The following is a 27,451-nucleotide window of genomic DNA, read 5'->3' as shown; positions in this document are numbered from 1 at the left end:
CACATCCTATTGACTATATGTCTGGTCTAATACATTATCACATCCTAATGGGCTTATGGCTGGTCTAATACATTATCACATCCTATTGGCTATATGCCTGGTCTAATACATTATCACAGCATATTGGCTATATGCCTTCCATAATACATTATCACATCCTATTGGCTATATGTCTGGTCTAATACATTATCACATCCTATTGACTATATGCCTTCCCTAATACATTATCACATCCTATTGACTATATGCCTTCCCCAATACATTATCACATCCTATTGACTATATGCCTTCCCTAATACATTATCACATCCTATTGACTATATGCCTTCCCTAATACATTATCACATCCTATTGACTATATGCCTTCCCTAATACATTATCACAGCATATTGACTATATGCCTTCCCCAATACATTATCACATCCTATTGGCTATATGTCTGGTCTAATACATTATCACATCCTATTGGCTATATGTCTGGCCAACTACAGTATCACATCGTATTGGCTACATGCCTGGTCTAATACATTATCACAGCATATTGGCTTTATGTCTGGCCAACTACATTATCACAGCACATTGGCTTTATGCCTGGTCTAACACATTATCACAGCATATTGGCTACATGCCATGAAATCATGGATTTCACGACAGCTGGGAACTCGGAAAAAAGCAAATCAGTGATCTTCAGGTCATAAAGTCAGAGTTCTGGAAAGAGGCCCGGGTCTGACCAGAGAGGGGGACACAGTCTTCCAGCTGATGGCAAAACTTGAGTCGCTTCTCATGCACAAATTCATGTTGTTCCTATGACCAGAGACAGTGACATATTCCTTAATATTAAAATAGACACGACCAGCTACTTCTAATAATAAAAACACAGGGCTGTTGATAAACTTGGCTACTCATTCCTTACAGCGCGTGCTTAACTGCTTAACTGCTCATTCAAGTCCGGTCGAATGTTATTTGTCACATGAGCCGAATACAGTGAAATGCTGAATACAACAGGTGTGGTAAACCTCACAGTGAAATGCTGAATACAACAGGTGTAGTAGATCTCACAGTGAAATGCTGAATACAACAGGTGGAGTAGACCTCACAGTGAAATGCTGAATACAACAGGTGTAGTAGACCTCACAGTGAAATGCTGAATACAACAGGTGTAGTAGATCTCACAGTGAAATGCTGAATACAACAGGTGTAGTAGACCTCACAGTGAAATGCTGAATACAACAGGTGTAGTAGATCTCACAGTGAAATGCTGAATACAACAGGTGGAGTAGACCTTACAGTGAAATGCTGAATGCAACAGGTGTAGGTAGACCTCACAGTGAAATGCTGAATACAACAGGTATAGTAGACCTTACAGTGAAATGCTGAATACAACAGGTATAGTAGACCTTACAGTGAAATGCTGAATACAACAGGTGTAGGTAGACCTCACAGTGAAATGCTGAATACAACAGGTATAGTAGACCTTACAGTGAAATGCTGAATACAACAGGTATAGTAGACCTTACAGTGAAATGCTGAATACAACAGGTATAGTAGACCTCACAGTGAAATACTGAATACAACAGGTGTAGTAGACCTCACAGTGAAATGCTGAATACATCAGGTGTAGGTAGACCTCACAGTGAAATGCTGAATACAACAGGTGTAGTAGACCTTACAGTGAAATGCTGAATGCAACAGGTGTAGGTAGACCTCACAGTGAAATGCTGAATACAACAGGTATAGTAGACCTTACAGTGAAATGCTGAATACAACAGGTATAGTAGACCTTACAGTGAAATGCTGAATACAACAGGTGTAGGTAGACCTCACAGTGAAATGCTGAATACAACAGGTATAGTAGACCTTACAGTGAAATGCTGAATACAACAGGTATAGTAGACCTTACAGTGAAATGCTGAATACAACAGGTATAGTAGACCTTACAGTGAAAAGCTGAATACAACAGGTATAGTAGACCTTACAGTGAAATGCTGAATACAACAGGTGTAGTAGACCTCACAATGAAATGCTGAATACATCAGGTGTAGGTAGACCTTACAGTGAAATGCTGAATACAACAGGTGTAGGTAGACCTCACAATGAAATGCTGAATACATCAGGTATAGTAGACCTTACAGTGAAATGCTGAATACATCAGGTGTAGGTAGACCTCACAATGAAATGCTGACTACACCAGTGGAAGTGGGTTATTTGACTGGCCCCATAGGAGAACCCTTTTTGGTTCCAAGGAGAACCATTTTTGGTTTCAGGTAGAACCCGTTTTAGTTCGTTCCAGGTTAAACCATCTGTAGAAATGGTTCTGTATGGAACCCAAAATGTTTCTTCCTGGAACCAAAAAGGGTTCTCCTATGGGGCCAGTCAAAGAACTCTTTATGGTTCTAGATTGCACATTTTTCTTCAAAGCGTTTAATATCAAACTGGGCTGTGGCTAGGGCTGTGGCGGTCACGGAATTTCGTCAGCCGGTGATTGTCAAGCAAATAACTGTTGGTCTCACGGTAATTGACCTTTAATTAACAAACACATTTAGCATTTCCTGGCTTCCACACACAGACTACAAGTCACTGATACAGACCTTTGGAACATCTACATTTTAATAAGTCGAATAACTCCATGTAATATAGTCTACACCATCACAATAAATCCATTATTTAATTTAGACAGGTCTAAAGAAACATGATATGAAGAAAATGTAATCTATATCAGAAGAACAGAATAGCATACTGAGTTGTCCTTATGTTAGGTCCTGATCTGGCTATGCCATATGGCTGTGGGCTACACTAGTTCACTTAACAGACAAGATCTGCTTAGAATTCCGTGGCAATATTTTATAGTATGAAGAATACAATTGATCAAAGCTGAATAAAATAGAAAGGATATTTTCTCCAAAAGATTTGAGTGAGCACATGCAGCTATTCTGTGTTGAGCAGTTAACAAAGAAATAGGTATTCCTATATGCTTCATTTAGAGTTATTAATGTAACTTTAGTTGTTCAACAAACGTTGGGCTATATGCTTTGATGTTTAATACGTTCTAAGGCTGCCTGATTCGACTAGTTGCATGAAAGGCATGATCTCTGCTTTGTTTCAGGTTGTACACACTTCATCAGTCTCTCATTCACAATTTGACAAGCACTTATACATGTAATGCTTTTATTATAAAGGTGCATTTTTATGGTGAAAATCATCTTCCCCAAACCTGAAACTCAAGCGCTGCTTATTTATGTGGTTAGGCACTACACCCCTTGTAAATGGTAGGTTCAACACCTTGCTGTAGTGTTGATGGGTTAATTAATGGATGGTCCATTGAATGGGTCCTGTCAGCACCTTGCTATAGTTTTAATAGGTTAATTAATGGATGGTCCATTGAATGGGTCCTGTCACCACCTGGCGCTGTAGTTTTAATAGGTTAATTAATGGATGGTCCATTGAATGGGTCCTGTCACCACCTGGCGCTGTAGTTTTAATAGGTTAATTAATGGATGGTCCTGTCAACACCTGGTGCTGTAGTTTTAATAGGTTAATTAATGGATGGTCCATTGAATGGGTCCTGTCAACACCTGGCGCTGTAGTTTTAATAGGTTAATTAATGGATGGTCCATTGAATGTGTCCTGTCACCACCTGGCGCTGTAGTTTTAATAGGTTAATTAATGGATGGTCCTGTCAACACCTGGTGCTGTAGTTTTAATAGGTTAATTAATGGATGGTCCATTGAATGGGTCCTGTCAACACCTGGCGCTGTAGTTTTAATAGGTTAATTAATGGATGGTCCTGTCACCACATGGCGCTGTAGTTTTAACAGGTTAATTAATGGATGGTCCTGTCACCACCTGGCGCTGTAGTTTTAATAGGTTAATTAATGGATGGTCCATTGAATGGGTCCTGTCAACACCTGGCGCTGTAGTTTTAATAGGTTAATTAATGGATGGTCCTGTCAACACCTGGTGCTGTAGTTTTAATAGGTTAATTAATGGATGGTCCTGTCAACACCTGGCGCTGTAGTTTTAATAGGTTAATTAATGGATGGTCCTGTCAACACCTGGTGCTGCTGGACACTGCTAGCTGGGAACAGAGCTTTATCTGGGCTCACACTGAAGGGGAAATCAGCCATCTCTGCATCCCAGATAGCATCCTATTCACTTACATAGTGCACTATATAGGGAATAGTGTGCCATCTAGTGCACTATATAGGGAATAGGTTGCCAAGTAGTGCACTATATTTTTATTTTACCGTTATTTTACCAGGTAAGTTGACTGAGAACACGTTCTCATTTACAGCAACGACCTGGGGAATAGTTACAGGGGAGAGGAGGGGGATGAATGAGCAAATTGTAATAGGGAACCATGTAGTGCCCTATGTAGGGAATAGGGTGCCAAGTAGTGCACTATATAGGGAATAGGGTGCCAAGTAGTGCACTATATAGGAAATAGGGTGCCAAGTAGTGCACTATATAGGAAATAGGGTGCCAAGTAGTGCACTATATAGGGTATAGGGTGCCAAGTAGTGCACTATATATTTGGGACGCCATATTTTTCAGTATAGCCTTACATTTCATTTACTGACAAAATAACAAATAACCTGATGGAAGACTGAGTACTGGTGGAGATGCAGTAGTGGAGATGCATCACCGTGGGTGGTAGTGGAGATGAGGCACCGTGGGTGGTAGTGGAGATGCGGCACCGTGGGTGGTAGTGGAGATGCATCACCGTGGGTGGTAGTGGAGATGCGGCACCGTGGGTGGTAGTGGAGATGCATCACCGTGGGTGGTAGTGGAGATGCATCACCGTGGGTGGTAGTGGAGATGCATCACCGTGGGTGGTAGCGGAGATGCATCACCGTGGGTGGTAGCGGAGATGCATCACCGTGGGTGGTAGCGGAGATGCATCACCGTGGGTGGTAGCGGAGATGAGCCACCGTGGGTGGTATTGTAAGCCTGTGTACTCGCTTTTGTTATTGTTACATATGGAACAATGTTGCAAATATCTATTTCCTGGGGCACATTTGTGGGCACAATGTACCAGCCATTTTGTTAACAGTGAGTCGCTGCAGTTTATATTTTGAGCCTCTGCCAATGCCACAAAGTTCGGTGAATGTGAGATGGAGATTGCCTTCAAAACCGTGTTGAGAGTTTGTGTGTTGTCTACACATGATGTAAGCAATGGAATTTCTAGAAGTCATGCAAGTGATGTTTTCTGTTGGGGACTTTAGGTGCAGTAGGCTCAATATGGTAGGCTGCTCGCGTTGTGATATGACTGGTCTAATGTATGAATGAAGCCAGAGAGTTGATATGTCTGTTTCATGCAGCTATTCACACGTTCATGTTCTGTTCATGTTCTGCATAAAATCTCTATTTTATTGGTTCATGGGACACATAATTTTTCTCGGGAATCGAGGAAGAGGCTTGGTCGGGAAGTGTGTGTGTGTGTGTATATATATATATATATATATATATATATAGCGCACACACTGTAAGATCAGTTGACTGCATCCCATGGCACAGCCACAGGCAGAAGGCAAACTGTCTGGAGTTGAATTAGTGCTTCAGTCGTCACCAAGTCTGGCCTAATTTCCTAGGGCTGCCATTTTCTCTCTCTCCCTCATTATATCTCTCCCTCAATATTTCAATTCAATTCAAGGGCTTTATTGGCATGGGAAACGTGTTAACATTGCCAAAGCAAGTAAGGTAGATAATATATAAAGTGAAATAAACAATACAAATTAATATTTCTCGCTATCTCTCAATATCTCTCAATTCAATTTCAATTCAAGGGGATTTATTGGCATGGGTAACGTGTTAACATTGCCAAAGCAAGTAAGGTAGATAATATATAAAGTGAAATAAACAATAAAAATTAACACATTTTATCACACATACAGAGGTTTCAAAACAATAAAGACATTACAAATGTCATATTATATATATATACAGTGTTTTTACAATGTACAAATGGTAAAGGACACAAGATAAAATAAATAAGCATAGATATGGGTTGTATTTACAATGGTGCATGTTCTTCACTGGTTGCCCTTTTCTCATGGCAACAGGTCACAAATCTTGCTGCTCTGATGGCACACTGTGGAATTTCACCCAGTAGATATGGGAGTTTTTCAAAATTGGATTTGTTTTCGAATTCTTTGTGGATCTGTGTAATCTGAGGGAAACATGTCTCGCTAATATGGTCATACATTGGGCAGGAGGTTAGGAAGTGCAGCTCAGTTTCCACCTCATTTTGTGGGCAGTGAGCACATAGCCTGTCTTCTCTTGAGAGCCTTGTCTGCCTACGGCGGCCTTTCCCAATAGCAAGGCTATGCTCGCTGAGTCTGTACATAGTCAAAGCTTTCCTTAATTTTGGGTCAGTCACAGTGGTCAGGTATTCTGCCGCTGTGTACTCTCTGTGAAGGGCCAAATAGCATTCTAGTTTGCTCTGTTTTTTTGTTAATTCTTTCCAATGTGTCAAGTAATTATCTTTTTGTTTTCTCATGATTTGGTTGGGTCTAATTGTGCTGCTGTCCTGTGGCTCTGTGGGGTGTGTTTGTGTTTGTGAACAGAGCCCCAGGACCAGCTTGCTTAGGGGACTCTTCTCCAGGTTCATCTCTCTGTAGGTGATGGCTTTGTTGTGGAAGGTTTGGGAATCTCTTCCTTTTAGGTGGTTATAAAATTTAACAGCTTTTTTCTGGATTTTGATAATTAGTGGGTATCGGCCTAATTCTGCTCTGCATGCATTATTTGTTGTTCTACGTTGTACACGGAGGATATTTTTGCAGAATTCTGCGTGCAGAGTCTCAATTTGGTGTTTGTCCCATTTTGTGAAGTCTTGGTTGGTGAGTGGACCCCAGACCCCACAACCATAAAGGGCAATGGGCTCTATGACTGATTCAAGTATTTTTTTAGCCAAATCCTAATTGGTATGTTGAAATTTATGTTCCTTTTGATGGCATAGAATGCCCTTCTTGCCTTGTCTCTCAGATCGTTCACAGCTTTGTGGAAGTTACCTGTGGCGCTGATGTTTAGGCCAAGGTATGTATAGTTTTTTGTGTGCTCTAGGGCAACAGTGTCTAGATGGAATTTGTATTTGTGGTCCTGGTGACTGGACCTTTTTTGGAACACCATTATTTTGGTCTTACTGAGATTTACTGTCAGGGCCCAGGTCTGGCAGAATCTGTGCATAAGATCTTGGTGCTGCTGGTGGCCCTCCTTGGTTGGTGAGAAAAGCACCAGATCTTCAGCAGACATTTGACTTCAGATTCTAGTAGGGTGAGGCCGGGTGCTGCAGACTTTTCTAGTGCCCGCGCCAGTTCGTTGATATATATGTTGAAGAGGGTGGGGCTTAAGCTGCATCCCTGTCTAACCCCACGACCCTGTGTGAAGAAATTTGTGTGTTTTTTTTGCCAATTTTAACCGCACACTTGTTGTTTGTGTACATGGATTTTATGATGTCGTATGTTTTACCCCCAACACCACTTTCCATCAGTTTGTATAGCAGACCCTCATGCCAAATTGAGTCGAAGGCTTTTTTGAAATCAACAAAGCATGAGAAGACTTTGCCTTTGTTTTGGTTTGTTTGGTTGTCAATTAGGGTGTGCAGGGTGAATACATGGTCTGTTGTACAGTAATTTGGTAAAAAGCCAATTTGACATTTGCTCAGTACATTGTTTTCATTGAGGAAGTTTACGAGTCTGCTGTTAATGATAATGCAGAGGATTTTCCCAAGGTTACTGTTGACGCATATTCCACGGTAGTTATTGGGGTCACATTTGTCTCCATTTTTGTGGATTGGGGTGATCAGTCCTTGGTTCCAAATATTGGGGAAGATGCCAGAGCTAAGGATGATGTTAAAGAGTTTTAGTATAGCCAATTGGAATTTGTTGTCTGTATATTTGTTGTCTGAATCCAGTGGGTTCTGGTAGTCTTTAATAGTTGATTCTAAGATCTGTATTTGATCATGTATATGTTTTTGCTCTTTATTCTTTGTTATAGAGCCAAAAAGATTGGAGAGGTGGTTTACCCATATATCTCCATTTTGGATAGATAATTCTTCGTGTTGTTGTTTGTTTAGTGTTTTCCAATTTTCCCAGAAGTGGTTAGAGTCTATGGATTCTTCAATTACATTGAGCTGATTTCTGACATGCTGTTCCTTCTTTTTCCGTAGTGTATTTCTGTATTGTTTTAGTGATTCACCATAGTGAAGGCGTAGACTCAGGTTTTCCGGGTCTCTATGTTTTTGGTTGGACATGTTTCTCAATTTCTTTCTTAGATTTTTGCATTCTTCATCAAACCATTTGTCATTGTTGTTAATTTTCTTCGGTTTTCTATTTGAGATTTTTAGATTTGATAGGGAAGCTGATTTGATAGGGAATCTCTCTCTCTCCCTCATTATATCTCTCCCTCAATCTCTCTCTCTCTCTATACCTCAATATCTCTCTCTCTCCCTCATTATATCTCTCCCTCAATCTCTCTCTCTCTCTATACCTCAATATCTCTCTCTCTCCCTCATTATATCTCTCCCTCAATCTCTCTCTCTCTCTATACCTCAATCTCTCTCTCTCTCTCTCCCTCATTATATCTCTCCCTCAATATCTCTCTCTCTCTCTATACCTCAATATCTCTCTCTCTCCCTCATTATATCTCTCCCTCAATCTCTCTCTCTCTCTATACCTCAATATCTCTCTCTCTCTCCCTCATTATATCTCTCCCTCAATCTCTCTCTCTCTCTATACCTCAATATCTCTCTCTCTCCCTCATTATATCTCTCCCTCAATCTCTCTCTCTCTATACCTCAATATCTCTCTCCCTCATTATATCTCTCCCTCAATCTCTCTCTCTCTCTATACCTCAATATCTCTCTCTCTCTCTCATTATATCTCTCTCTCTCTCCCTCATTATATCTCTCCCTCAATCTCTCTCTCTCTCTATACCTCAATATCTCTCTCTCTCTCCCTCATTATATCTCTCCCTCAATCTCTCTCTCTCTCTATACCTCAATATCTCTCTCTCTCTCTCCCTCATTATATCTCTCCCTCAATCTCTCTCTCTCTATACCTCAATATATCTCTCTCTCTCTCCCTCATTATATCTCTCTCTCTCTCCCTCATTATATCTCTCCCTCAATCTCTCTCTCTCTCTATACCTCAATATATCTCTCTCTCTCTCTCATTATATCTCTCCCTCAATCTCTCTCTCTCTCTATACCTCAATATCTCTCTCTCCCTCATTATATCTCTCCCTCAATCTCTCTCTCTCTCTATACCTCAATATCTCTCTCTCTCCCTCATTATATCTCTCCCTCAATCTCTCTCTCTCTCTATACCTCAATATCTCTCTCTCTCCCTCATTATATCTCTCCCTCAATCTCTCTCTCTCTATACCTCAATATCTCTCTCTCTCTCCCTCATTATATCTCTCCCTCAATCTCTCTCTCTCTCTATACCTCAATATCTCTCTCTCTCTCTCATTATATCTCGCTATCTATCCCTCAATATATCTCTCTCTCTCCCTCATTATATATCTGGATTCTAACTTGGCAGACAACGTTCTGTTTGACTCTCATGGCATACCATTGATTAGGAAAAGGCTGCTTCTGGCTGTGCATTGCGTTGGACTAGTGACCGGAAGGTTGCAAGTTCAAACCCCCGAGCTGACAAGGTACAAATCTGTCGTTCTGCCCCTGAACAGACAGTTAACCCACTGGGCCGTCATTGAAAATAAGAATTTGTTCTTAACTGACTTGCCTGGTTAAATAAAGGTAAAATAAAAAATTTAAAAAATGTTCTCTCTCTCCTCTTCCTCTCTCTCTCTCTCCTCTTCCTCTCCCCCTCTCACCCACACTCTCTTTCCCCTCTCCCCTCCCTCTCTCAGAATGCTGTGTCTATGTACTGTCGCCTGGGTTTTGCCCTGAAGAAAGGAAGCTCGTTCAGCTCAGAGCAGCTCCACCCCACATGGAAGACTGCCCCCTCTGTCAACAGACTGAAGTAGGTCTTCAATACCACTATATCACCACACTACTATATCACTGCACGACTATACTACTACAATACTATATCAGTGTACTACTATATCACTACACTACTATACTACTACACTACTACAACACTATATCACTATACTACTATACTACTACAACACTATATCACTGCACTACTATACTACTACAACACTATATCACTACACTACTATACTACTACAACACTATATCACTGCACTACTATACTACTACAACACTATATCACTGCACTACTATACTACTACAACACTATATCACTGCACTACTATACTACTACAACACTATATCACTGCACTACTATACCACTACAACACTATATCACTATACTGCACTACTATATTACTATATCACTGTACTACTATATCACTATACTACTATATCACTATACTACTATATCACTGTACTACTATACTACTATATCACTGCACTACTATACTACTACAACACTATATCACCACACTACTATATCACTGCACTACTATACTACTACAACACTATATCACTGTACTACTAGACTACTATACTACTATATCACTGCACTGCTATAGTACTACAACACTATATCACTGCACTACTATACTACTACAACACTCTCACTATACTACTATACTACTATATCACTATATCACTGCACTACTATACTACTACAACACTATATCACTGCACTACTATACTACTACAACACTATATCACTGTACTACTACACTACTACAACACTATATCACTGCACTACTATTCTACTATATCACTGTACTACTATACTACTATACTACTATATCACTGCACTACTGTACTACTACAACACTATATCACTGTACTACTATACTACTATATCACTGTACTACTATACTACTATATCACTGCACTACTATACTACTACAACACTATATCACTGCACTACTATACTACCACAACACTATATCACTATACTACTATACTACTATGTCACTATATCACTGCACTACTATACTACTACAACACTATCACTGCACTACTATACTACTACAACACTATATCACTATACTACGACACTACTACAACGCTATATCACTGCACTACTATTCTACTATATCACTGTACTACTATACTACTATATCACTGTACTACTGTACTACTACAACACTATATCACTGTACTACTATACTACTACAACACTATATCACTGTACTACTATACTACTACAACACTATATCATTATACTACTGTATCACTGTGCTACAATACCACTACATCACTATATCACTGTACTACTAGACTACTATAACACTATATCACTATACTACTATATCACGATACTACTATATCACTATACTACTACATCACTATATCACTGTACTACTAGACTACTATAACACTATATCACTATACTACTATATCACTATACTACTGTATAACTATACTACTATATCACTATACTACTATATCACTATACTACTATATCACTGCACTACTATACTACTACAACACTATATCACCACACTACCTTATCACTGCACTACTATACTACTACAACACTATATCACTGTACTACTATACTACTATACTACTATATCACTGCACTACTATAGTACTACAACACTATATCACTACACTACTATACTACTACAACACTCTCACTATACTACTATACTACTATATCACTATATCACTGCACTACTATACTACTACAACACTATATCACTGCACTACTATACTACTACAACACTATATCACTATACTACTACACTACTACAACACTATATCACTGCACTACTATTCTACTATATCACTGTACTACTATACTACTATACTACTATATCACTGCACTACTGTACTACTACAACACTATATCCCTGTACTACTATACTACTATATCACTATACTACTATATCACTGTACTACTATACTACTATACTACTATATCACTGCACTACTATACTACTACAACACTATATCACTGCACTACTATACTACTACAACACTATATCACTATACTACTATGTCACTATATCACTGCACTACTATACTACTACAACACTATCACTGCACTACTATACTACTACAACACTATATCACTATACTACTACACTACTACAACGCTATATCACTGCACTACTATTCTACTATATCACTGTACTACTATACTACTATATCACTGCACTACTACAACACTATATCACTGTACTACTATACTACTACAACACTATATCACTGTACTACTATACTACTACAACACTATATCATTATACTACTGTATCACTGTGCTACAATACCACTACATCACTATATCACTGTACTACTAGACTACTATAACACTATATCACTATACTACTATATCACGATACTACTATATCACTATACTACTACATCACTATATCACTGTACTACTAGACTACTATACCACTATATCACTATACTACTATATCACTATACTACTGTATAACTATACTACTATATCACTATACTAGTATATCACTATACTACTATATCACTATACTACTACATCACTATATCACTGTACTACTAGACTACTATAACACGATATCACTATACTACTATATCACCATACTACTATATCACTACACTACTATGTCACTACACTACTATATCACTATACTACCACAACACTATCACTATACTGCTATATCACTACACTACTATATCACTATACTACTACAACACTATATCACTATACTACTATATCACTATACTACTATATCACTATACTACTACAACACTATACTACTACAACAATATGTCACTATACTACTTCAACACTATATCACTATACTATTATATCACTACACTACTGTATCACTATACTGCTATATCACTATACTACTACAACACTATATCACTATACTACTACACCACTATATCACTATACTACTATATCACCACACTACTATATCACTATACTACTATATCACTATGCTACTACAACACTATATCACTACACTACTATATCACTATACTACTACAACACTATACCACTGTACTACTATATCACTATACTACTACATCACTATATCACCACACTACTATATCACTATACTACTACATCACTATATCACTACACTACTATATCACTATACTACTACAACACTATATCACTGCACTACTATATCACTACACTACTATATCACTATACTACTGTATCACTGTGCTACTATACCACTACAACACTATATCACCACGCTACTATATCACTATACTACTACAACACTATATCACTATACCACTACAACACTATATCACTATACCACTACAACACTATATCACTATACCACTACAACATTATATCACTATACTACTACAACATTATATCACTATACTACTACAACACTATATCACTATACTACTACAACACTATATCACTATACTACTACAACACTATATCACTATACCACTACAACACTATATCACTATACCACTACAACACTATATCACTATACCACTACAACACTATATCACTATACCACTACAACACTATATCACTATACTACTACAACACTATACCACTACAACACTATATCACTATACTACTACAACACTATATCACTATACTACTACAACACTATATCACTACACTACTATATCACTATACTACTACAACACTATATCACTACACTACTATATCACTATACCACCATATCACCACACTACTATATCACCACACTACAATACTATACCACTATATCAGGTGAGTGGCTAGCACTCAGCGCTGGAAGTGCTGTATCAACAATAGCCCCAGGGGAACAACTTCCATCACATAAGACATCATCCCCAGTAGGCGTAGGCACTGGTGAAAACACACTGTGACCAGGACGAAATTTGGCTAAGCAGACCCGGAACCCGGACACCCTCCTCCGTGGGGTAGAGAAGTGCGTTACGCAAGGGTGTCTAGCTCGAGACCCAGAAATGGAATTTGCTGAGATGGAGTCAGACAGCTCCTGGTTTCTTATAAAGAGGCTGATGATGGGACTGTGGAACTCAGGGTTGAAAAAAGTGTTTATGTGCCAAGATTTGCCTAAAATCTGGCCCACTCTGGGTACCAGGGCTTGGTGATCAATGAGGTGCCCTAATTGGACAGCTGGGGGTACTGTTGTCACAATGAGGCTCACTCGCTTTAGGCGGTAAAATGCGTTCCGGTAACCGGAAATGTGTTTGGTTTACTATTGGTTCTGGGAACAAAGCTATAAGTTTCCTGACTGGTAAAACGGTTTCTAATCAAGAAGTGCCTGTTCTGTGAATGTACATTTTTAGGTTGCAGGGAGGTTCTGAGAATGGTTTACTCTGGTTCTGAGAACATTTTTACTATGGTTCCAGGGAGGTTCTGAGAACATTTTTACTCTGGTTCCAGGGAGGTTCTGAGAACGTTTTTACTATGGTTCCAGGGAGGTTCTGAGAACGTTTTTACTATGGTTCCAGAGAGGTTCTGAGAACATTTTTGCTATGGTTCCAGGGAGGTTCTGAGAACAGTTTTTACTATGGTTCCAGGGTGGTTCTGAGAACAGTTTTTACTATGGTTCCAGGGGGATTCTGAGAACATTTTACTATGGTTCCAGGGGGGTTCTGAGAACATTTTACTATGGTTCCAGGGGGGTTCTGAGAACATTTTACTATGGTTCCAGGGGGTTCTGAGAATGTTTTTACTCTGGTTCTGAGGACATTTTTGTTATGGTTCCAGGGAGGTTCTGAGAACGTTTTACTGTGGTTCCAGGGAGGTTCTGAGAACATTTTACTATGGTTCCAGGGAGGTTCTGAGAATGCTTTTACTATGGTTCCAGGGAGGTTCTGAGAATGTTTTACTCAGGTTCCAGGGGGGTTCTGTGAACATTTTTGCTATGGTTCCCTGAAAGGTTTCCTTGGATGTTTTGTTAATGTTGTATGAAGAAAATTATAGTTTTTTTGAAGTTAATTAAATAACATTCTGAGAACATGTTTCAATAAGACTTTTAAAAGCACTGCTGGCTTAGTTTGGTTGAACTGTTTTGAACTCCAAGCACATATAGTACACATGGATATGAATCTGCTTTGGCATTAATCATGCAAGCAAATTTTATTTTTATTTTGGCACGGCATAAGTGAGATATGAACCTATGATCTTCTGTTCTCTAGCCATGGAATTAGTGCACTGCACCACCAGGATGGAGCTTGCATGCCATATTTTCTTCAACTCATACAAAGCTGTTAATTTTAGTCTATTCAAACAGACCCCATTTCAAAGGAAACAAGCACTCATTAAGATCAAGTGTGGCCAACCCACCTGAACACACTTAGAGGATAGAGGAGAGGATAGAGAGTTTTGTTGTTGCTGAGAACCAAATGTAGACTGAGTGTACAAAACATTAAGAACACCTTCCTAGATTTGCGTTGCACCCCCCTTTGCCCTCAGAACAGCCTCAATTTGTTGGGACATGGACTCTACATGGAGTCAAAAGCATTCCACAGGGATGCTGACCCATGTTGACTCCAATGCGTCCAACAGTTGTGTCAAGTTGGCTGGATGTCCTCTGGGTGGGGGACCATTGTTGATACACACAGGAAACTGTTTGAGAATGAAAAACACAGCAGCACTGCAGTTCTTGACAGTGGTTGAAAAAGTACTCAATTGTCATACTTCAAAGTGAAAGTCACCCAGTATAATTGGTACCATTGGAAAGAAAACACGTTGAAGTTTGTAGAAATGTTAAAATAATGTAGGAGAATATAACGAGAACATCCAAAGAAAAACCAACCAGATGTTATTTTTTTGGGGGCATAATGAATTCTAGCTCCCAGGATGCAATTCCTATGGCTTCACAGGGTGTCAGCAGTCTATGGTCATGGTTTCAGGCTTGTACCTTCCAAAACGAATAAGAAATATGAATTTTAGTAGAAGGACACACTCTTGGAAATTCGTGTTTGGGCGTGCGATGAAGACAAGACGCACCTGCTAATATCGGTTTCCTATTGAACATACATATTTCCGTAATAAATATTATAGTTTGATTACATTTTTTGGTATCTGAGTAGTCAATAGAAATGTAATTTGACTTGTTTTAACAAAGTTTAGCGGTAGATTTTTGGATTCCTTTCTCTGGCCGTTGAACGAGTGGGTTACTCAAATTGATGGCGCCAACTAAACTGACTTTTTGGGATATAAAGGAAGATTTAATCTAACAAAACAACACTATGTTATAGCTGGGACCCTTTGGATGACAAATCAGAGGAAGATTTTTAAAAAGTAAGTGAATATTTAATCTCTTTTTGTGAATTTTTGAAACCTGTGCCTGGGGAAAAGTATTTAGATGTGGGGCACCGTCCTCCAACAATCACATGGCGTGTTTTCGCTGTAATAGCTACTGTATACTGTACTGTATACTGTACTGGACAGCGCTGTTAGATTAACAGGATTTTAAGCTTTCAACCGATATAAAACACATGCACCTACATGTTTAAAATCCATCATTTTTATGATTAGTTATTTGAATTGCGTGCCCTCCAGTTTCACCGAAAGTTAGCGGGACCCGCTAGCGGGACCCCTAGCCTAAGGAAAGTATTTAGTTTTAAATTAACTTCAGTATCTAAAGTAAATGTATAATTTATTTAATTCCTTATAATAAGCAAAGCAGATGACAGGGTTTTCTTTTATTGACAGATAGCCAGGGTCACAGTCCAACACTCAGACATAATTTACAAACGAAGCATTTGTGTTTAATGAGTCCCCCAGATCAGAGGCAGTAGGGATGAGCAGGTATGCTCTCAGGAATGTTCTCTTGATAAGTGTGTGAATTGGACAATTTTCCTGTCAAAATGCAGCGAGTACTTTTGGGTGTCGGGGAAAAAGTACATTTGTTTCTTTAGGTATGTAGTGAAGTAAAAGTTGCCAAAAATATAAATTGTAAAGTACAGATACCCCCCAAAGACTACTTAAGTAGTACTTTAAAGTATTTTTAGTTAAGTAATTTCCACCACTGGTTCTTAATACACACAAACCGGTGCGCCTGGCACCTGCTACCTTACCCCGTTCAAAGGCACTTCAATCTGTTGTCTTTCTCATTCACCCTCTGAATGGCACACAAACACACTGATTGAAGTGGATTTAACAAGTGACACCAATAAGGGATCATAGCTTTCACCTGGATTCACCTGGTCATGGAAAGAGCAGGTGTTAATGTTTTGTATACTCGGCGTATGTTTTTAAATAACAATAACATAACCGTTCTTTGAAAGTTAGTAATGATTTTTTTTTTTATGGAACGTTTTCTTCATGTTCTGAGAACATGACTTTAAATAGAACCACGAGGAGACCTGCAGAAAACATGCTGAAGCACTGAAATTCCCACCTAAGACGCATGGTTCTCAGAACGTTAAGTGCTAGCTGGGTATCCTGAACAATTCCCAGAACGTTGCGGGAAGGTTGCGTGCCACGCTCTCACCAAGCTCTAAGAAACATATGGTTCTCAGAACGTTATGTACTAGCTGGGTTATCGCCTGTGGAAGGCGGGGCTTCCAGCGAGGCATGGATTTAATTTGCCTTGTCGGGGCGTGATTGTAGATCGTTCAACCGAAGTCTCGAGAGCACTTCATTGTATGTTGTACTGAAGTTGACTGAGTAAAAGGGAAGCAGCTCCAAACCAACGGGGAAATGAAGCACGACACAAAACAAAACCAGATTACAGTACTGTGAAGCACATTAATAAATCACACCCACACTACACACCACACACACACACACACACACACACACACACACACACACACACACACACACACACACACACACACACACACACACACACACAGCCCCAGTGTAATGTATGTGTGGGGTTTACCACCCCCTGTCCCAGGAGCACAGTGGATCCCAAACAGATGCTGCTGTCGTGGGAACAGGGGAGTCCTGTGATGGAGGCTGGATCTTCGGCTACAGACACAGACACCACCAGCCTGGAGGACCAAGGTGATAGTCTCCACTGTTACCACCCAAAGCTCACCACAAGCCCTGGCTTTGGCCCAGGCTGCCCAAAATAACCTTTGTGTTGTATCCCCTTGAGTAGTATCCCCTCTAGTATTCCCCCCCCTCTAGTATCCCCCCAGAGTAGTATTCCCCCCAGAGTAGTATCCCCCTTAGTAGTATCCCCCCAGAGTAGTATTCCCCCAGAGTAGTATCCCCCTTAGTAGTATCCCCCCCAGAGTAGTATTCCCCCCAGAGTAGTATCCCCCCCTTAGTAGTATCCCCCTTAGTAGTATCCCCCTGAGTAGCATCCCCTCCAGAGTAGCATCCCCCTGAGTAGCATCCCCTCCAGAGTAGCATCCCCTCCAGAGTAGCATCCCCCTGAGTAGCATCCCCCCAGAGTAGCATCCCCTCCAGAGTAGCATCCCCCTGAGTAGCATCCCCCTCCAGAGTAGCATCCCCTCCAGAGTAGCATCCCCTCCAGAGTAGCATCCCCCTGAGTAGCATCCCCCTGAGTAGCACCCCCGCCAGAGTAGCATCCCCCCAGAGTAGCATCCCCCCAGAGTAGCATCCCCCCCAGAGTAGCATCCCCCCAGAGTAGCACCCCCCAGAGTAGCATCCCCCCAGAGTAGCATCCCCCCAGAGTAGCATCCCCCCAGAGTAGCATCCCCCCAGAGTAGCATCCCCCCAGAGTAGCATCCCCCCAGAGTAGCATCCCCCCAGAGTAGCATCCCCCCCAGAGTAGCATCCCCCCCAGAGTAGCATCCCCCCAGAGTAGCATCCCCCCAGAGTAGCATCCCCCCAGAGTAGCATCCCCCCCAGAGTAGCATCCCCCCAGAGTAGCATCCCCCCAGAGTAGCATCCCCCAGAGTAGCATCCCCCCAGAGTAGCATCCCCCCAGAGTAGCATCCCCCCCAGAGTGGCATCCCCCCAGAGTAGCATCCCCCAGGTGGTATCCCCCTGAGTAGCATCCCCCAGAGTAGTATCCCCCAGAGTAGCATATCCCCCAGAGTGGTATCCCCAGAGTAGCATCCCCCAGAGTAGTATAGCAGCCCCCCAGAGTAGTATCCCCCCAGAGTAGTATCCCCCCCCCCAGAGTAGTATCCCCCCAGAGTAGTATCCCCCAGAGTAGTATCCCCCAGAGTAGTATCCCCCCAGAGTAGTATCCCCCAGAGTAGTATCCCCCCAGAGTAGTATCCCCCAGAGTGGTATCCCCCAGAGTAGTATGCATCCCCCCAGAGTAGTATGCATCCCCCCCAGAGTAGTATGCATCCCCCCAGAGTAGTATGCATCCCCCAGAGTAGTATGCATCCCCCAGAGTAGTATGCATCCCCCAGAGTAGTATGCATCCCCAGAGTAGTATGCATCCCCCAGAGTAGTATGCATCCCCCAGAGTAGTATGCATCCCCCAGAGTAGTATGCATCCCCCAGAGTAGCATCCCCCCAGAGTAGCATCCCCCAGAGTAGTATGCATCCCCCCAGAGTAGTATGCATCCCCCAGAGTAGTATGCATCCCCCCAGAGTAGTATGCATCCCCCAGAGTAGTATGCATCCCCCAGAGTAGTATGCATCCCCCAGAGTATTATCCCCCTGAGTAGTATCCCCTGAGTAGTATCATCCCCCCATCCCCCCAGAGTAGTATGCATCCCCCCAGAGTAGTATGCATCCCCCAGAGTAGTATGCATCCCCCAGAGTAGTATGCATCCCCCAGAGTAGTATGCATCCCCCCAGAGTGGTAGCATCCCCCAGAGTATGCATCCCCCCCAGAGTAGTAGCATCCCCCCCAGAGTAGCATCCTCCCCCAGAGTAGCATCCCCCAGAGTAGCATCCCCCCAGAGTAGCATCCCCCCCAGAGTAGCATCCCCCCAGAGTAGCATGCCCCCCAGAGTAGCATCCCCCAGAGTAGCATCCCCCCAGAGTAGCATCCCCCCAGAGTAGCATCCCCCCAGAGTAGCATCCCCCCCAGAGTAGTATGCATCCCCCAGAGTAGTATGCATCCCCCAGAGTAGTATGCATCCCCCCAGAGTAGTATGCATCCCCCAGAGTAGTATGCATCCCCCCAGAGTAGTATGCATCCCCCAGAGTAGTATGCATCCCCCCAGAGTAGTATCATCCCCCTGAGTAGTATCCCCCTGAGTAGCATCCCCCCTGAGTGGTATGCATCCCCCCAGAGTAGTATGCATCCCCCTGAGTAGTATCCCCCTGAGTGCATCCCCCAGAGTAGTATGCATCCCCCCAGAGTAGTATGCATCCCCCTAGAGTGTATCCCCCAGAGTAGTATGCATCCCCCAGAGTAGTATGCATCCCCCTGAGAGTATCATCCCCCTGAGTAGTATCCCCCTGAGTAGCATCCCCAGAGTAGCATCCCCCTGAGTAGCATGCATCCCCCAGGAGTAGTATCCCCAGAGTAGTATCCCCCCAGAGTAGTATCCCCCATGCATCCCCCAGAGTAGCAGCATCCCCCTGAGTAGTATCCCCCAGAGTAGTATGCATCCCCCAGAGTAGTATGCATCCCCCCAGAGTATTATCCCCCCCCTTAGTAGCATCCCCCTGAGTAGTATCCCCCTGAGTAGCATCCCCTGAGTAGTATCCCCCTTAGTAGTATCCCCCAGAGTGGTATCCCCAGGTGGTATCCCCCTGGTAGTATCCCCTGAGTGGTATCCCCCAGTATCCCCAGGTTGTATCCCCCTGAGTAGTATCCCCCGCAGAGTAGCATGCATCCCCCAGAGTGGCATCCCCTGGTGGCATCCCTGAGAGTCCCTGGTGGCATCCCCTGAGTAGCATCCCTGAGTAGTATCCCCTGAGAGTATGCCCCCTGAGTGGCATGCATCCCCCAGAGTAGCATCCCCCAGATTAGCATCCCCCTGGAGCAGCATGCATCCCCTGAGTGGCATCCCCCAGAGTAGTATCCCTGAGTGGCATCCCCTGAGTGGCATCCCCCAGAGTGGTATCCTCCCCCAGTAGCATCCCCCAGAGTAGCATCCCCCAGGTAGCATCCCCCCCCCAGACCCCCTGAGTAGTATCCCCAGGTGGCATCCCCCCCAGGTGGCATCCCCCTGGTGGTATCCCCCAGAGTGGTATCCCCCAGGTGGTATCCCCCCAGAGTATCCCCCAGAGTAGTATCCCCCCAGGTGGTATCAGAGTGAGTATCCCCCTGAGTAGTATCCAGAGTGGTATCCCCCTGAGTGGTATCCCCCAGTAGTATCCCCCCAGAGTAGTGGCCCCCCAGTATCCCCCAGAGTGGTATCCCCCAGTGTAGTATCCCCCAGAGTATGCAAGGTAGTATCCCCCCTGAGTAGTATCCCCCAGAGTATCCCCCAGGTACTATCCCCCAGGTGTATCCCCCATCCCCCAGAGTAGTATTCCCCCCAGAGTGTATCCCCCCAGTTGTATCCCCCTGACTAGTATCCCCCTGAGTAGTATCCCCCAGAGTGGGATCCCCCAGAGTAGTATCCCCAGGTGGTATCCCCCTTAGTGGTATCCCCCCTGAGTAGTATCCCCCCCTGGTAGTATCCCCCTGAGTAGTATCCCCCAGAGTGGTATCCCCCAGAGTAGCATCCCCCTGGAGTAGTATCCCCCTTAGTAGTATCCCCCTGAGTAGTATCCCCCTGAGTAGTATCCCCCTGAGTGAGTATCCCCCTGAGTAGTATCCCCCAGGTAGTATCCCCCAGTGTAGTATCCCCCAGTATCCCCCTTAGTGTATCCCCCCTGAGTGGTATCCCCCAGAGTAGTATCCCCCAGTGTATCCCCCAGAGTGGTATCCCCCCTGAGTGGTATCCCCTGAGTAGTATCCCCCTCAGTGGTATCCCCCTGGTAGAGTATCCCCCCCATGTATCCCCCATCCCCCAGAGTAGTATCCCCCAGAGTAGTATCCCCAGTGTGGTATCCCCCAGGTGGTATCCCCCAGGTAGTATCCCCCAGGTAGTATCCCCCTTGGTGGTATCCCCCCTGGTGGTATCCCCCTGAGTGGTATCCCCCCTGAGTAGTATCCCCCAGAGTAGTATCCCCCAGAGTAGTATCCCCCAGGTGGTATCCCCCTTAGTAGTATCCCCCTGAGTAGTATCCCCCTGGTGGTAATCCCCCTGAGTAGTATCCCCCTGGGTAGTATCCCCCCAGGTGGTATCCCCCAGTGTAGTATCCCCCAGAGTAGTATCCCCCTTAGTGAGTATCCCCCTGGAGTAGTATCCCCCTGAGTAGTATCCCCCTGTGGTATCCCCCTGAGTGGTATATCCCCCTCAGTGGTATCCCCCTCAGTGGTATCCCCCTTGCAAAGTATCCCCCCAAGTATCCCCCCAGTATCCCCCAGTATCCCCCAGGTAGTATCCCCCAGTATCCCCCAGTGTGGAGGTAGTATCCCCCATAGTAGTATCCCCCTTCCCCCCAGGTAGTATCCCCCTGTGTGTTGGTATCCCCCCAGAGCAGTATCCCCCAGTGTGAGTATCCCCCAGAGTGAGTATCCCCCAGGTAGTATGAGTAGTATCCCCCAAGTATCCCCCTTAGTAGTATCCCCCTGAGTAGTATTCCCCCCAGAGGTCCTGCTGCCCCTGAGTAGTATCCCCCAGAGTAGTATCCCCCAGAGTGGTATCCCCCAGGTAAGAGTAGTATTCCCCCAGATTAGTATCCCCCCAGAGTGGTTTAGAGCATCCCCCCTGAGTGGCATCCCCCCCGAGTAGCATCCCCCTGAGTAGCATCCCCCAGTGTATGGGGTACCCCCCCCTTAGTAGTATCCCCCTGAGCAGCATCCCCCTGAGCAGTGGCATCCCCCCCAGTAGCATCCCCCCAGAGTAGCATCCCCCCCAGAGTAATCCCCCTGATCCCCCCCAGTAGTATCCCCCAGAGTAGTATGCATCCCCCAGAGTAGTATGCATCCCCCCAGAGTAGTATGCATCACCCCAGAGTGGTATGCATCCCCCCAGTAGTATGCATCCCCAGGTGAGTATGCATCCCCCCAGAGTAGTCTGCATCCCCCAGAGTAGTATGCATCCCCCCAGGTAGTATGCATCCCCCAGGTAGTATGCATCCCCCAGGTGGTATGCATCCCCAGAGTGGTATGCATCCCCCAGAGTAGTATGCATCCCCAGAGTGCAAAGCATCCCCTGAGTAGCATCCCCTGAGTAGCAAAATGCATCCCCCCAGAGTAGCATCCCCCAGAGTAGCATCCTCCAGGTAGCATTGGCATTGGCATCCCCTGAGTAGCATCCCCTGAGTAGCATCCCCTGAGTGCATCCCCAGAGTAGTATGCATCCCCCCAGAGTAGTATGCATCCCCCCAGAGTAGCATCCCCAGGTAGTATCCCCCAGAGTAGTATCCCCCCCAGAGTGGCATCCCCCAGAGTAGCATGCCCCCCAGAGTAATATGAAGTATCCCCCAGAGTAGTATCCCCCAGAGTAGTATCCCCCAAGGTAGTATCCCCCAGGTAGTATGCATCCCCCCCAGGTAGTATGCATCCCCCCAGAGAGTATGCATCCCCCCAGGTATTATCCCCTGGTAGTATCCTCCCCCTGAGTAGCATCCCCTGAGTTGCATCCCCCAGAGTAATGCATCCCCCCAGAGTAGTATGCATCCCCCAAGCATCCCCCTGAGTAGCATAGTAATGCATCCCCTGAGCATCCCCTGAGTGGGCATCCCCCTGAGTGGTATCCCCTGGTGTATGCATCCCCCCAGGTGGTATGCATCCCCCAGTATCCCCCAATATCCCCCCAGGTGGTTTCCTCCCCCTGAGTAGCATTAGCATCCCCCAGAGTAGTATGCATCCCCCCAGAGTGGTATGCATCCCCCTGAGTGGTATCCCAGCGAGTGGGTAGTATCCCAGTGTATCCCCAGTATCCTCCCCCTGAGAGTGGCATCCCCCTGGAGTAGCATCCCTGGTGGCATCCTCCCCCTGAGTGGTATCCCCTGAGTGGCATCCCCTGAGTGGCATCCCCTGAGTGATCCCCTGAGTAGCATCCCCAGAGTGGCATCCCCTGAGTGCAATCCCCTGAGTGGCATGCATCCCCTGAGTAGCATGCATCCCCTGAGTAGCATGCAAAGGTAGCATGCATCCCCCAGAGCATGCATCCCCCTGACAGTATGCATCCCCCAGAGATGCATCCCCCAGGTGCATGCCCCCAGAGTAGCATGCATCCCCAGAGTAGCATGCATCCCCCAGAGTAGCATGCATCCCCCTGAGTAGCATGCATCCCCCTGAGTAGCATGCATCCCCCAGAGTAGCATGCATCCCCCAGAGTAGCATGCATCCCCCAGAGTAGCATGCATCCCTGGGGCATGCATCCCCTGAGTGGCATGCATCCCCAGAGTAGTATCCCCCCAGAGTAGTATCCCCCAGGTAGTATCCCCCAGGTGTGGTATCCCCCAGGTGGTATCCCTACAGGTAGTATCCCCCAGGGGTATGCATCCCCCCAGGTGGTATGCATCCCCCAGAGTGGTATGCATCCCCCAGGTATTATCCCCCTGAGTGGTATCCTCCCCTGAGTGGCATCCCCTGGTAGCATCCCCAGAGGTATGCATCCCCCAGAGTAGTATGCATCCCCCAGGGTAGCATCCCCCTGAGCAGCATCCCCTGAGTGGTATCCCCTGGATGCATCCCCCCAGGTGGCATCCCCTGAGTAGCATCCCCTGAGTAGTATCCCCCTGAGTGGATGCATCCCCCCAGGAGTATGCATCCCCCTCTTGAGTATCCCCCCAGGTAATATCCCCCCAGGGTATCCTCCCCCTGGTAGCATCCCCCTGAGTAGCATCCCCCAGAGTAGTATGCATCCCCCCAGGTGGTATGCATCCCCCTGAGTGAGTATCCCCCTGAGTAGTATCCTCCCCCTGAGTGGTATCCCTGGGGTATCCCCCTGAGAGTATCCTCCCCCTGAGTGGCATCCTGAGTGGCATACAGCATCCTCCCCCTGGGTGGTATCCCCTGAGGCATCCCCTGAGTGGCATCCCCTGAGTGGTATCCCTGGTGGCATCCCCAAGTGGCACTGGTGGCATGCATCCCCCTGAGTGGCATGCATCCCCCTGAGTACATGCATCCCCTGGGGCATGCATCCCCATGCATCCTGGTGGTATGCGTCCCCCAGAGTGGCACCGTCCCCCAGGTGGGGATCCCCTGGTATGCATCCCCCAGGTGGCATGCATCCCCAGGTGGCATGCACCCCCAGGGCATGCATCCCCCAGGTGGCATGCATCCCCCAGGTGGCATGCGTCCCCTGGTGGCATGCATCCCCCAGGTGGCATGCGTCCCCCAGATTAGCATGCATCCCCCAGGAGTGGCATGCATCCCCCAGAGTAGCATGCATCCCCTGAGTGGCATGCATCCCCAGGGCATGCATCCCCAGAGTAGCATGCATCCCCCAGGTAGCATGCATCCCCAGAGTGGTATCCTCCAGTGGCATCCCCAGGTGGTATCCCCTGGTGGTATAGTGGCATCCCCCTGGCATCCCCCAGGGGCATCCTGGCATGCGTCCCCCTGAGGTGGTATCCCCCTGAGTGGTGCGTCCCCTGGTGGTATGCATCCCCCTGAGGGGTCCCCCTGGTGGTTCCCCCAGGTGGCATCCCCTGGTACCCCCTGGTGGTATCCCCCAGGTGGCATCCCCCTGGGTGGCATCCCCCCGTCCCCTATGGCATGCATCCCCTGAGTGGCAGAGGTGGCATGCATCCCCTGAGGTGGCATCCCCTGGTGGCACCCCCTGGTGTGCGTCCCCTGAGGTGGCGTCCCCCAGGTGGCATGCATCCCAGGTGGCATGCATCCTGAGTAGCATGCATCCCCCTGAGTGGCATGCATCCCCTGGGTAGCGTCCCTGAGTGGCACCCCCTGAGTGGCATGCATCCCCTGGTGGCATCCTGGGTGGCATCCGCTGAGTGGACTGAGCATCCCCCTGAGTAGCATCCCCTGGTGGCACCCCCCTGAGGTGGCATCCCCAGGGGCATCCCCTGAGTGGCATCCCCCTGAGTGGCATTCCCCCGAGTAGCATCCCCAGGCATCCCCTGAGTACTGAGTGGCATCCCGCTGGTGGCATCCCCTGAGTGGCATCCCCTAAAGTATCCCCCTGGGGTATTCCCCCTGGTGGCATCCCCTGAGTAGCATCCTCCCCTGGGTAGTATCCCCAGTAGTATCCCCCTGGGTATCCCTGGAGTATCCTCCCCCTGAGTAGTATCCCCCTGAGTATCATCCTCCCCCTGAGTAGTATCCCCAGTAGGGTGGTATCCTCCCCCAGGTACATCCCCCTGGTGTAGCATGCATCCCCTGAGTGGCATCCCCCAGGTGGTATCCCCTGGTAGTATCCATCCCCTGAGTAAAGTAGGGGTAGCATCCCCCTGAGTAGCATCCTCCCCCTGAGTGGTATCCCCCTGAGTATCCCCCTGAGTGGTATCCCCCTGAGAGCATCCCCCAGAGTAGTATCCCCTGAGTAGTATCCTCCCCCTGAGTAGTATCCCCCCTGAGTAGTATCCTCCCCCTGAGTGGCGTCCCTGAGTAGCATGGTAACCCCCTGGAGTAGCAACCCCCAGAGTGGATCCCCCAGGTAGTATCCCCCCTGACTAGTATCCCCTAGCATCCCCCCAGAGAGGGAGTATCCCCCTTTTTGTAGTATCCCCCCCTCAGTAGTATCCCCCCTGAGTAGTACCAGTGGATCCCCCTGGTGATGCCCTGAGTAGCATGCATCTAGCATCCCCCTACACCCCCCCCTGAGTAGCATGCATCCCCCTGAGTAGCATCCCCCTGAGTAGCATGCATCCCCCTGAGTAGCATGCATCCAGAGCATGCATCCCCAGAGTAGCATGCATCCCCTGGAGCATCCCCTGAGTAGCACCCCCTGAGTAGCATGCATCCCCCTGAGTAGCATCCCCCTGAGTAGCATCCCGCTGAGTAGCATCCCCCTGAGTAGCATCCCCCCCTGAGTAGCATCCCCCTGAGTAGCACCCCCTCAGAGTAGCATCCCCCCAGGTAGCATCCCCTGAGTAGCATCCCCCCAGAGTAGCATCCCCCCTGAGTAGCATCCCCCTGAGTAGCATCCCCCTCAGAGTAGCATCCCCCCAGAGTAGCATCCCCCCCAGGTGGCATCCCCTGAGAGTAGCATCCTCCCCCCTGAGTAGCATCCCCCAGAGTAGTATCCTCCCCCAGAGTAGCATCCCCCTGAGGTAGCATCCCCCCCAGAGTGGCATCCCCCCCAGGTGGTATCCCCCCCCCAGAGTGGCATCCCCCCAGAGGAGAATCATCCCCCCAGGTGGCATCCCCCCCCCCCCAGGTAGCATCCCCCCCAGGTAGCATCCCCCCCTGAATGCATCCCCCAGAGTAGCATCCCCCAGAGTAGCATCCCCCCAGAGTAGCATCCTCCCCCAGAGTGGTATCCCCCCAGAGTAGCATCCCCCCTGAGTAGCATCCCCCCAGGTGGCATCCCCCCCCTGAGTAGCATCCCCCCAGGTGGCATCCCCCCCAGTCCAAGTATCCCCCCAGGTAGCATCCCCCAGAGTAGCATCCCCCTGAGAGGGGTGGTATCCCCCTGAGTGGTGAAAATCCCCCAGAGTAGCAT

The 27,451-nt window shown here is 46.2% G+C and overlaps 1 protein-coding gene across 1 annotated transcript in view; it reads left to right on the top strand.

Moving 5' to 3' along the window:
• LOC135551664 (protein FAM91A1) overlaps positions 1–27,451 on the top strand; it is a 117,982-nt gene that overhangs the window by 44,045 nt on the left and 46,486 nt on the right. The window contains exons 11-12 of the mRNA XM_064982842.1: positions 9,871–9,983; positions 17,830–17,939. Coding sequence (XP_064838914.1) covers positions 9,871–9,983; positions 17,830–17,939 — 223 coding nt within the window. The remainder of the gene's footprint in view (positions 1–9,870; positions 9,984–17,829; positions 17,940–27,451) is intronic.

This window comes from Oncorhynchus masou, chromosome 13, assembly GCF_036934945.1.
Source record: "Oncorhynchus masou masou isolate Uvic2021 chromosome 13, UVic_Omas_1.1, whole genome shotgun sequence".
NCBI classification, from domain to species: Eukaryota; Metazoa; Chordata; class Actinopteri; order Salmoniformes; family Salmonidae; genus Oncorhynchus; species Oncorhynchus masou.
This window is presented reverse-complemented; position numbering and strand designations above follow the sequence as displayed.